At 43.6% G+C, this 12,537-nt stretch overlaps 2 protein-coding genes across 5 annotated transcripts in view; one reads left to right on the top strand and one right to left on the bottom strand.

The window, feature by feature from the left end:
* Positions 1 to 1,045: 1,045 nt before the first annotated feature.
* Positions 1,046 to 12,525, bottom strand: LOC146767218 (uncharacterized). The gene is made up of 4 exons (XM_085582354.1): positions 12,487 to 12,525; positions 12,234 to 12,360; positions 11,606 to 12,156; positions 1,046 to 1,310 (listed from the first exon to the last, which is right to left on the bottom strand). Exons 1-4 carry the CDS (start codon positions 12,523 to 12,525, stop codon positions 1,194 to 1,196), a joined length of 834 nt encoding a protein of 277 aa, XP_085438480.1. The 3' UTR covers positions 1,046 to 1,193.
* Positions 11,630 to 12,537, top strand: part of KIF18A (kinesin family member 18A) — a 30,342-nt gene continuing 29,434 nt past the window's right edge. For 2 of the 4 annotated variants that reach the window (XM_085581225.1, XM_077784397.2), the window contains exon 1: positions 11,721 to 11,861. The gene's annotated coding sequence lies outside the window, so the exon portion shown is untranslated. Of the gene's footprint in view, positions 11,928 to 12,537 lie in introns of all 4 variants that reach the window. The other 2 variants (XM_085581224.1, XM_085581223.1) reach the window with 2 other exon arrangements.

Here is a 12,537-nt window from a genome sequence, read left to right as displayed (position 1 = left end):
ACATCTGTGAACACTTCTTTTATAACACGTGCTTTTGTGTTAGAAATTACGAGAGAGGGTTTTTATTTATTTAAGATACACAGGAAGACAGAAAAGGCCTTTCTGGATGATGTGCTGGTATGATGAGCAGGCATTAATAATTGACACTGGTGGTGAGACAGAAGGCAGTGCACACTCTGAGGGACTGTGATGATATCATGGTAACCATGAGAGCAAAGCCCGAGTGGCCTGTGATGACGGCAGATTATGTGCATTGCTTTACACAAGCTGTTCCTCTGCTGGGCACGTTGCATTTGATGGAAATATCTTTATTAAACTCACACATAAAATATCTACACCTGGAAGTTTGCTGGGGACAGGGTTGGGTCAGCTCAGTGGCACAAGCACGGGGAGAAGGAGCAGCTGCTGACGAGCACCACCCCAGAAATGGAAATGGAGCAGAATTTCTGTCCTTGTGTGGCAGGGGAATGGCTGTGCTGCAAGGGAGGAACCTGCAGATGGATGAGCCTGTTTTCCAGAACCAGGAGGTGAGATTTTCATCCTGTGTGCCCAGGGTGCAGTCTGCTTTATGAGATAGCTACTATGAATTGCTGTAGTTGTGATTTCCTTTGGTAATCTCAGTCCTGTCCCAAATAAAGTGCAAAGATGTATCTCTTCCATGGTTACTGGCATGCATGTCCTTGGATTTGTGTCACTTAAAAAGTGTATGATCATGAAGAGAGCTGCCTGTATTCCTCACACAATCACAAACCAGTGTACAGTAACTCCTAAGAAAAAGATTGTTTTCTCAGATCTTTTTCTTACTTGGTAATTAATACACTTATCAAAATACAAGTAGTTATTATTTTTATTCTAGTCATTTGGCAACTCAGTCAACATGGTGATAACCACCTCAAAGGGCAGCATTTTGACTCAGGTCCCAGCTTTTCAGGATGGTGAAAATGGGCAGGTTTGGAGCTGAGGACAGAGGACCTCCAACCCTCTTTTTGCTGAGGTGCTAGTACCTCAGTTTTCTGCTGCCTCTCCTTTTCCACAAGGGAAGGATGCATGCACACTGGGCATCACACAGAGCTGCTGCTGGTCTCACCATGTTTAACTGAGGCCTTCTTGTACATTCCCAGTTTTCACTGAAGTTCAGGTGTTCTGCTTAGCTGCATGAGCTGGTAAAGAAACTGACTTTTGACACTGGAGAATCAGCCTGGTGTGTGAATTTCTTCATTGGAAGAAGGGTCTCTGCCCCCACAGCAGCAGTGTGACAATGGACCAGCCATCACTGGGTTTTGCTGGGCTGTAGTTATGAATATGTGAGACTGGAAAAGAAATAAGTAGCATGATGCTGCAGAGCACTTGACATAAAACGTGTTCTTGGTCTGTGCCCTGGTGTGCAGCCCTGCTGTACAAAGTGCTCTTGGGTAGTGCCTGTTTGGCAGAAGTATTGCTTCAGGCTAAGTAGGAGCAGGGTTGTCATCTCTTGTTTGTCTTAGCCTTTGCATAAAGGATGACAAAATCCTGAAAAGTTTTAGACATAAGATTTGTGCTCTTATCCCCAGCCTTCTAAGTCGTGGACTGGGCTTTCAAGTGTTGCCATTAATTGAGTATTTTTGTTTGTTTATTTCTTCTTCTGCCTGAATACACTGCTGAGGCAGTTTTGAAATTCTTTTTCTTAGCTGATAGCTTCGTTTAATGGAAATGCATTCATATAACTTTGGACTGCATAAATCTGTAAACTCAAATAAATATGTACGTACATGTTTGGAGAAAAAGGAATGTTGGTTGGAAAAAAGAAAAGCTCTTCAACATTGGGGTTTTAGTTATCACTGCAATGTAAGGTACTGAATAATGGTAAATCTAGGTAGTCCTTTGGGTTAAGACATGATCAGCTTAGTATATGAGAAAATCTTTGATAGAATGGAAGTGGAATAATGTGTTCTTTATAATTCCTATAAGTCCAGAGGGATGGATAAGGATTGCTGCCTGAGTTCCTCAGTTCTTCCCAGAAAATATCTGTAGCCTAGTTATCTGGATTCCCTCTTAGGCTTTTCCTGTTATCATCTGTTTTAGTATTATTTCCACATAAGTTGAAATATTCAACAAAAAAAATATTTTAAATGGATAAAAAACCATAAATCTAACAGAAATGTACCTAATTTCTTTTTCTCCCCCTTCCCCTGATACTCAGATGATCTGTGTGAAGATGAAACATTTGAGTCACCTGGGGGAGACAGTAAGGAACGTTCAGTGACAGGAAATTTTGAACTCCATCTTTATGAATGACAGCCCCATTTCAGGTAAATACAAACTTTTCTGGTGTCCATCCAGAGAACTTGTGGAGCTTATTGATCTTCTTCACTTGCACTATCTCCTCAGACATTCATTGCCACAGGGTATGTTAAAAGACAAGTTTCTAGAGTCTGAAAATCAGCCTTCAAAGTTGAATAATTTGCATTGTATTTTCACCCTGTTTTTCCCCCCCAGGGTCAAAGAGTTATTATGTGTGGAATTTACCTACCAAAATTAACATGTTTCGTTTCTATTAGCATTCAGATTTAACTCAGAAGAAACTATTAATCCATTTTAACTTTCTGGTTTGTGCCAACTCAGCTTATTACAGGGTAGAAAGGCCAGAGTCAAATGCAAAAATTTGCATTAGTTTTCCCATTAAAAAAAGCAGAAAACATACAATATTGGCATAAACCCTGTATTTCCTCTTTTAAAACACAAGGTGTAAGTAAACACCATGTTTTTAGTTCAATCAATGAAATCTCTTCCAAGAAAACTAAATTAAATGGCTCTTTCTGTTTGCTTTGTGTAGAACTCGTTTGTTGAGAACTGAGCCCTTGTAAAAGCACCATCAACAATTATTTGCTCATTTATGACAAAGTTATTACATCTCTTTCTCTCAGCAGGAGTGGCAGGTCAGGCTGTTCTTGCCGTGATGTCAGCAGTTCATTCCTGTCCTGTGGAGTTCTTTTCCACAGACTTATTTTCAGGGCAGATTGATGGAGCTGACATGATTTCATAAGCAGCAGCTTGAGAGGAACATGGTGGATAATGAGTGGAGAGGAGAAAGTTTGAAAAGATGGTGCTGAACTGGGAGCAGTGCCCACGGAACCAGGATTCCAAAACTGTCCTTGCCAGGGCCGGCTTGCCTCTTCCCACCCAAGCCTGACAACATGTCCAGTTAGAAAGATTTGTCTTGGAGTCCAGCTCAGGGGCTCTGCGTTCTTTGTTTGACAGGCTCAGTCCTGGTTTCTCATCCCACCTGCTTTTCCAAGAGTTCTTAAGATCTTCTCTTCAGATTTAGGTAGTTGCATTGATTTGTTTTGCTTTACATGAAACATTTTAGATTATGCTTTAATCCATTTCTGTGTATTGGGTTTTTTTTGTCTGATGTTTCAGGCGCAACAAGAAAGTTCTTTAAGTTTCCTAAAAAAGTTAATTTGGTTTCAAGAATTCCACCTAAATATTTTTCTTTTAGTTTCAATACTGCAATGTGACCAATTATGTATTTTCCCAGGCTGCTTGAAATAGTAATTATATACTTTTATATATGGATACTGTGGGCATTCAAAAAGATTTTACCCTCCAAACCAGATATGAACACATTTCCCTGTTTTACTTTGAAGATTAAATTCAAATTGTAGAAGCATAGAACATCCTGAGCTGGAAGGGACCCCTAAGGATCACTGATGTCCAGCTCCTGGCCCTGCACAGGACTACTCCAAGAATCACACCAGGTACTTGAAAGCAGTGTACAAAATTATTTCACTAACATTTGGGAATTATTTATGGGTAGCAGATTACATATTTAATATTAAAAATTAAATTTTAAATGGGAATTATGAATTGAGGCTATGAATCTCTCTTTTTCTACCAAGCAGGCAATACAGCAGAATTCTTAATGTGAGATATTTTCACAAATCGCACTGTACCAGCTGAAGATGGAGGAGAAGTTTGACTGATGTTGATGGACATTGGTACTGAGAAGGAATGCACACCAGCTAATTATAGCATAGGATAAATCTCCCTCACTTCTCAGAGCAGTCGGTGGAGAAAGAACAACTTTTCCAAGGGGCAGTTTAGAGCAGGAGCTTAGCACAGCTATTCCTGTTTGTGCCCTGAAGGGTCATGTGGTAGAGTCCTGTAATTATCAATATAACCTAAGGTTTGTGTAAGATCCAATGGTGCAGCAGCTCACCCTTCCACGTGTTAGACAAGTATTATGATAGAAAATGACAAGATTTATTTTAATTTTACATAGAGTAGGAAGTTGCAATGTTGGTAGGTTTTATAAAAATGTCTGTTACAAAATTATACAGAAGCACACATTTTCATTAAACATACAGAAAGACAAAAAGATGAGCAGCTGAACATTTAAACTTCTTTTTAGGCAGATTTCTTAAAAACAAATAAGGGGTCAGTGAAGGAGGAATGTGTCCCATTATTCAGCGGTTAATAGGTACCATTACTTACTGTCCCTGATTAGTAAGGCTATGCCTCTTGCTTCAGGCATGCACACCACACACACATCTCATTTTTTGGAAAAGTAGTCTGAAAGATTTATTGCATCTTGCCTTTGAGTTTTAAAGGAAAATATTAAAAAATGTGGTAACTCTGAGTCAAGGCATTTCATGTTGTAAAATATGTGAAGTCTCATGAAAATATCCCAAGTCCCAGCACTACCAGGGAGAAGAGTTCTTACAGTTTCTTCTTAAATCCCTGCAAATGTCAGCTTCCTTCGGTCAAATCATACCACTGTGTATTCTTGTTAGGACATTTTTTTTCTCAAGGATTATATATTTCACTTTCTTGGCTCATCTTACTGCATCCTGAGGCATTCCCAGCTTTGTTCTCAGTGCAGTTATCAGTTCCACATGTCATCAAAGGAATGCACAGGCTTTGGGTGCCTGTTTAATACACTCCTTTTAGTTTCGCTTTCTCAATTTACTCAACAGCTGCACAGAAAAAAAACCTGAAAGCAACTCAAACGTGTTTAAAACTTGCAGTCATATGAATAATATTCCTGTTAAAACATTAATATCTAAACTGTTAGTTTAATTAAGGCAAATATAATCCTATGGCACACACCTTAACATTGTGAAAATTACAGGGTTCATCGCTGTCCACACCCTAAAAATCATGTCCAAAAATGTATACTGGAGAAAAGCGATCTGCTAAAAAGTAAGCAAAGTAAGCTGCAGCACTGTGGTATTGTCTAACATTTAATCAATGCTCAGGAAGCCTGAGGCTGCTCTGGGATGTACATATGTTTCAGGAGCAGTGCTGGTTTAATTAGGCTGCACTAGGCTCCACCTCCAGCTGCTAATTCCTCTCATTCCCTTCCAGTGTGCTGGGTCAGCTAGTTGTGCAGCTGAGGAGCTCAGCCGACTCAAACCCATTCTTTTCTCTGCTGGACACCGGTCAGTGAGATCAGTTCCCCACTTGGTTCACAGTGTGGATGAGTAAACACTTATGCCAGGAGGTCAAGGTGCTTTAACTGGTCAAAGGCTGTTGAAAGTTTTAGAGACAGTAGAGAAACCTCTTACACCTTCCCATGTCAGTGAATTCAAGTAATTCATACTTTTCCTTACATGTACATCAAGAACTCTTTAATATGTACATATATATCAAAGATTGTGAAGAAGTAGACTAAAAAATCCAGTCTGTCATGGTTTAGGAGTTGTATAGACCATGCCTCTATGGAACTGCCACAGCATTTTTTTCTTTTCAAATATTCTGCCACTTTATCAGGGTCCTGTTGTTCAGGGGTAAATTTCCAAACCACTGAAGCAGAACAATCCTTCAAAAGATGGGCCATTTTCTCCCAAATTCCATGCCACTCATGTCTATCCACTCTTGGGGCAAATCTCCCTAGAAATCTCTTTCATTACTCTAAACATGGTACAGACCCCACTGGACCTGGAAGACTTAGGAACAAGAATATGCTTTCCTTAACATCCAAAGGGAACTCAAGTCTCAAAAGCTGTTTTAACAGGCCTGAAGGAGGAAAAGGAGGTAAAAGGCTGGGGAAAATCACCCTCCCCTGGATCCACACACTGGATATGATCATTAATGGACTCCCAAAGGTGGTACCTGAGGGAAGGGCAGGGGAGCAGCACTGCACACACATCCTAAACACCTGCATTGCCCTTGCTGTCACCAGGTCATGAACTGATATTCCACAGCACAGCAATCCTGACTCCTCTCCCTGCTTGGACAAGGAGCACTGTGGTGGGCACAGAGTGCAAGAATGGAAAGATACACAGGGTCAGGGGCCATGGCCACACGAACACACCAAGCAACACAGTGAGCTTGTTTCCAGCCTGCTCTGGGCAGATCTGTTGTCACCTCAACCCTTCATGACCCACACAGGGCACCACACACGGCCACTGTGGTTTTGGAATGGCACTCCTGAACTTGGTATTCCCACTGGAACCACCCCAATACATGCACTGCTCACTCCCTCTTCCCTGCCTCACTCCACTCCTGTGTGGCACTGAGAGGAGAATGGGAAGCACAGAAGGCGAAGATCAGGGGCTGAGGTAAGAACAGTTTACAGGAAATGCAATGGGATAAGAAAATAAAAAGTAACCAACAAATAAACAGCAAAAGTGCACAAGGGAGGGGAGGGATTCCCACGGGAATTCTCACCATTCTACCACAAACAATATCTGACTGCCACCACTCTGCCCTGCCCTGGGAAAGGACCCTTTCCCCATGCCCAGAAAATGACATGAGGTGCTATAAAATTGCCTCTGGGTTCTGGCCATGGCCTCTCCTGCCTACTGCAATAATTAACCCTGTCCTGTCCAGAACCAGGACACAGGCATAGGAAACAACAAATCATCCTTTCTGAAGAGCTAACTTTTCCAGTATAACTGCAGCCCACAAATTATTTTATCTACCATGTACGTATATCAAGAGTTTTTTTCATTGCATAGTGCATCATTTTTTTTCTGTAAATATGTTGCAGATGTCCTTTCTCACAAAAAGAAGGGGACAAGGTGAAGAAGTCTATTATCTTTGTTCTCTGAGTGATGTTCAAGGCCAATAAAGGGCAAGAATCCAAGGCCATTCTTTCTCTTGTTTAACCAATTCTGCGCATAAGAACCAGACTTTAAGAGCCATACTAGACAATCACTGTTAACATTATAAAGGAAGATTTTTTTTTTCCTTTTATTCATGAGTATTTCTGTGACATGCCAGAGATTCTTTTTTTATATAATATATTTATATTTTTTTTATTTACATCTCTGTTTAATACAGCCTTCCTACCTGCATACTCTGATAGGATCCTTTCTTCTTTTAAGCCAGAAAGCCAATTTTAGTCTTTTGTTTCTAGACAATTGCTCCTGACCCCATGCCGCAGTTTTGGTTGTGCCAACACACCTGCACATGGAGTTGCCTGGGTTAGGATAAAAAGCTTTCAGGTTTTTCAGTTTGTTATTTAACCTGAGTGCATCTACAGCATATTGCCATAAATGCTTCAAATTGCCACACTCAGATGACAATATCAGAAGGGCAGGAAACATTGGTAAGGGGGAAGAATGATGTATGAAAATCATGAGGGTATCTTGTGAGATAGTTTGTGATTGATAGGATATTTTTAATAAAGCATTTTTTAAGTTACTAAAATTTAAAATGACATCACAAAAGTCAGGAAAAAAATTTTTAGTTATGGCTCCTCTTTTTCAGCACCACACCTTTTGGACATATTCTTAGTAATTTTATTCCTGGTATTTCTGTTATGTGCAGAAGTGGAACACATGTCTAGGTTCACTTCTTCCCTCTATCCATTTTTAAAAATTTTTGAATAATGTTTGTTTTCAGGGAAAGTTTGTTTTTCTGCTCTTAATGGCCTAGGTCATAATTTCTGTTGCTATGTTTGACGTTTCTACAGTGTGAATTTGGTAGCAGTAATACTAATAATAACAACATCCCAGCAGATAAGAAATATAAAACAGAGGGTTTAATAGTCCCATCACCAGAACACTTTTTTCATGTGAATAACACGTGCCTGAAACAGCTATCTTAAATGACATGAAATTAAATTAACTAATATTCAAATCTTCCAAGTCTTCCATACTTGTGGAATTTGGATTTGGTCCTTTGCTCTTGCTCAGTCTGGGGCTGGGCTGTTATGAGACACCTTTTTTTTCTTCTTTTGGATCTGCTACTAGTTCAATTGTCTGGGCAGTAGAGCTGTCAGGTAACTGCATTTTCCACTTCCCCTTCTGCAGCTCAGAGGAGAAAGGGGGATGGACCTTCTAGGACCAGTGACCTTCTCTACACCAATCCTGCCTCTTCTCCAGAGAAGGGCTACATTTTTTCGGATTCATTTGGCTTTCTATGGGATTGCTACTTGTACAACCTTGAAGGTAACTTTGAAATCAGGACAAGCTGGCTTTAATCTTTATTGTTGAAGCCATAAAAGAGCTTGCTTTAATATTTTCAGTAATGTTTTCCCAAAATTTATTTTCACGTCAGTACACTCTCTTCACACCCTCAATAATTCCACTGCCTATTCTCCAAGACTTAAAATAACTAGTTGTTTCTTTAGCTTCCAGCTCTACCTTTGGGAAGAGTAGCAGATTTTCCTCTCATTAATTCACTTCCCATTATTTAATCTCAGCCATTTTTATTGTCAGTTACATGTCTTATTACTATGCTCATCTGATAGCTTTCCTAGTCATCACTGACCATTTTTATTTCAGTTTGGCATTTTCTCTTTAATGTCTCTTACTTTTAATTTAACATATACTAATTTTATTTTAAAAAATCATCAGTTTCCCAGTAACCTATTTTGCTGTCTTTCATCTCTTCCTGTTCATTCCTCAATTATGAACTGTAGAGACTATGGACAGGTTTTATGGGATATATATTATAGAAGCAGGCTTTTGGCTGTGAAAATAAACAGAAATTTAAAAATTCATCAGAATTAAATGAAGTGGAAACCTAAATCCACATGCTAGGCAAAGACCCTCATTTGTCTTGCCATACATAACATAGATTTTTCTTTAAACAGGCCTTCACCAAGAAAAATAGATGTGCTGACCTCTTACCCTTAGCTCTATCAGAGGACATGCAGAAATGTCTCACACTCCATAAAGTGTGACCATACACACTTAAAGCTAATATTATATATAAATAGTATTTTTTATATGTAAGTATAGTATATATATCTATTTATATCTATTGTATGTAATACTATATATTGAATTATATATACTAGTATTATATATTAAACTAATACAACTATATAATATATATTGTTAATATAGCTATATTTATTATATTATGTTACATTATGTTATATTATATGCTATAATTATTTATAACTGCCTCTCACTCTTGTGTAGAAACATAATAGTCTCTCACTGGAGACTATACTGTTTGGAGGAATCCCCACCAACTTTCAGACCATAGAGAGGTGGGTTCAGTTCTCGTTGTTAACTCTGTTCCCTCGTTGCCACTGAAACATGCCTAACTTGAAATGGGAAGGTTTACCTGTCAGTTCTGCTGTGTTAATCCTTTGTTCTGCTGCTTGGAGAGGTCAGTGGGCTGTTTGAACAGGGATGGTGGTACAGCTGCTCTGGCAAACTGCACTGATGCCACGCTGCAAGGCTCAAGGGTTATGCTCCCCTGAACTGACCCAAAGATCTCCAACAATTCCCGCCCACAACCACCGCCACTTCCTAGCCTTTTGTTCCTGTCTTTGCCTCACCTCTTCACTCCAAATGCCACTGTCTGGGTGCACACAGTGACTGTTCAGATATTTTGATAGCATGGCCATGAAATCACAAATCGTTTCTTCTCAATTTCAGTAACTGTTTCATCCCTGCTGGGTTAAATAGCATCACTTACTACCTTCTGTAGCTTCTATCTGTCTGCACAAATGAGCAGGCAACATGTTTTGCTTCAGATACGAGCAAATTTTTGGGAAACTGATCCTTGATTCCAACACTTACTAATTTAGAAACAGATAATTTTCAGTATAAGGTTTTAATTATGGTCTCATTTATGGCAGTTCTATTATTGTAAAATTGACAAATCTCTTGGATAGCCAATATTCTTATGGGCAGCATGACTTAATACATGTTAAATACTACACATTTAATTTTACTGATAAAGTCTGAAATTCATATCATCTCACAACCTTACATATTCTTTCAATCAAAAAATACTCTCCTTCTATGTCTGCCCCTTTCCACACTGCTAGAAATGGCAAAATCAGGCTTCTGAGATTCCCTTTTTCTCTTTTTCAAGTGAAATGCAAAGGTTTAAAAATCACTGGAGAAAACAGGAATTCAAGCCCTATATTATTTACATGAGTAAGAATTCTACAGATGGAGCCTGACATAAAGGTGATTCAGTGGTGTGGGTTAAGAAATTTCTCCAAACCTTTTTACACAAATAGGAATATCTCATCTAGTGTTTTTCTGAGACTTTTATATTGTATTTTGAGTAATTACATATTTCAGGTATTTTCTTTATGTGTGGACTTACTGCAACTGACTTTTCATTGAGCAGTGAGGTAGACTGGTAAAATCTAATTTGTAGTCTTTGCTTCCAATACAGACTACAGGGACTTTACAGTAATTCCCCCAGCTTAAATTTGCAAGTGCACCTCACTCTAGCTTTGGGCAGACACGCAGGTGTGTGTTTCACCACAAGCCATAGTGTGCCTACAGAAAACACATCTATGACCATGGTGTGCTCTGCTGGTTTTGCCCGGGCTGGAGTTAATTTTCTCCCCAGCAGCTGAGCTGGGGCTGGTTTGGATTTCTGCTGGCACAGCACGGAGGAGACACAGCTGGGCAGGAGACCCAGATGCACCCAAGGGATATTCCAGACCAAAGGACACGGTAATCCGGACAGAAACGCGGGAAGAGGACGACTGGGGTGGTGGCATTGGTGTTCCCAAGTGACCACTGTTATCTGCGATGGGCCCCGCTCTCCTGGAGATGGCTGGACCAGGGGAAGGCATTCCTTGTTTTGCTCTGCTTGCCTGCACAGCCTTTGACTCCCCCGTGAAACTCTCTCCACCTCAGCCGCTGTTTCTGCCTTCCCACCCTTCCCCTTCTGTCCCGGCCCCTCTGTGAGGGCGAGGAGCGGCTGAACGGGACCAGGGCCACCATCCCCTGCCCGGCCCGGGGGTGACGCGAGGGACTCCGCTCACAGCCACGGCCTCCCGCCCACGGGAGATCTCAGCGGCGAGCACGCCGGCCGGATTTCATTTCATTTCTCTAACAGTGCTCGCCAGAAGGGAACCGGGCCCCACTGCAGGCTGCCGCCCCGGGATCGGCCCTGCGCTAAAGCAGCGAGGACAAAATCCCCGCCCGAAGCACTTTCGGTCAGAGCCGACCGGAGCAGCGGCCGCGACCCGCGCCGGGCCCGAGCGGGAGGAGCGGCCGGGGGCTGTCCCCGACCAAGCCGGGCCGGGCCGGACCGATACGCGGAGCAGAGGCCGCCCCGGGAGCGCCGCCCTTCCCTCACTCGGGCCGCCCTTCCCTCACGCCGGCCGCCCTTCCTTCCCTCCGCGCCCTCTCTTCCCTCCCCGCGGGCCCCGCCGCCGCCCCCCGCGCGCCCGGCCTCACGCACTTACCGCCGGCGCTCCGGTGACGTCACAGGCCACAGCCAATGGGAAGGCGAGGAGCGCGGCCTGGCCGGGTTTGAATCCCGCGGCCGGCGGATGGCGGTTGGTGCTGGTGCGGCCGCGGGGAGAGCGGAGCGAGCCCGGAACGGCCCGGGGAGAGCAGAGCGAGACAGCGAGCACGGCTCGGGGAGAGCAGAGCGAGACAGCGAGCACGGCTCGGGGAGAGACGGAGCGAGAGACGGAGCGAGAGAGCGAGCACGGCCCGGTGAGAGACGGAGCGAGGGAGCGGGCACGGCCCGGCGAGGGAGCGGGCACGGCCCGGGCACGGCCGGCCGAGCCCCGGGCACGGGGAGCGGAGCCCCGGCCGCAGGCGGAGCCCGGCAGCGGCTCTGCGGCCGGCCCCGGAGCGCTCCGGCCGCAGGGCCCGGCCCGGCGCCGTGCCCCGGGGAGGAGCGGCCCGCGGGGCCAGGCGCTGCCGCGGAGCCGGGCGGGCCGGCAGCGGCTCGGCCGGGAGAGGAGCCGGCCCTGGGCCGGCAGCGGGAGCTGCGCCGTGTCCGCCGCTGGGAACCGCAGAAATGGGATATGCGAGGAAATCCCGCTCGTGTCGGTCACTGCGGCCCGTGCCGGGCACCTTCACCTAAATCCCGCTTCAGCTCTTCAACGCTCCCTGCGACGTGGCTGTGTCTGTCCAGGGAGGGCAACACGGGAAAGGCTGCTGGCTTTAGCCCACAGAAACGTGGTGTCCGGTCTGAAAGCTGGGTCTGCTATAGAGGGAAGCCTGTAGGGCATTGAGTATTTGAATTGTGAAATGAACTTCAGAGTTCCCTGGGGCAGTGCTGGTTGGCTTTCTGAGAGCTGTGCTGAGTTCAGTCATCCTTTGGGGCGCTTACAGAGCTTCCCAAAGCCTCGCTGGCCTGGGGCAGTCCCATGTCAAGGGATGG

Source organism: Lonchura striata, chromosome 5 (assembly GCF_050655825.1).
Source record: "Lonchura striata isolate lonStrDom1 chromosome 5, ASM5065582v1, whole genome shotgun sequence".
Taxonomy (NCBI): Eukaryota; Metazoa; Chordata; class Aves; order Passeriformes; family Estrildidae; genus Lonchura; species Lonchura striata.
This window is presented reverse-complemented; position numbering and strand designations above follow the sequence as displayed.

Bases quoted from the DNA above. Each gene is read 5' to 3' on its own strand.
- LOC146767218 (XM_085582354.1), bottom strand. From the start codon at position 12,525: ATGGGACTGCCCCAGGCCAGCGAGGCTTTGGGAAGCTCT. The intron at 12,157-12,233 runs GTGAAGGTGCCC...TGCGGTTCCCAG, and splicing joins AGAGCTGAAGCGGGATTTAG to CGGCGGACACGGCGCAGCTC. The intron at 1,311-11,605 runs GTAAGTGCGTGA...TTTCTTTTCCAG, and splicing joins ACGTCACCGGAGCGCCGGCG to TCTCACATATTCATAACTAC.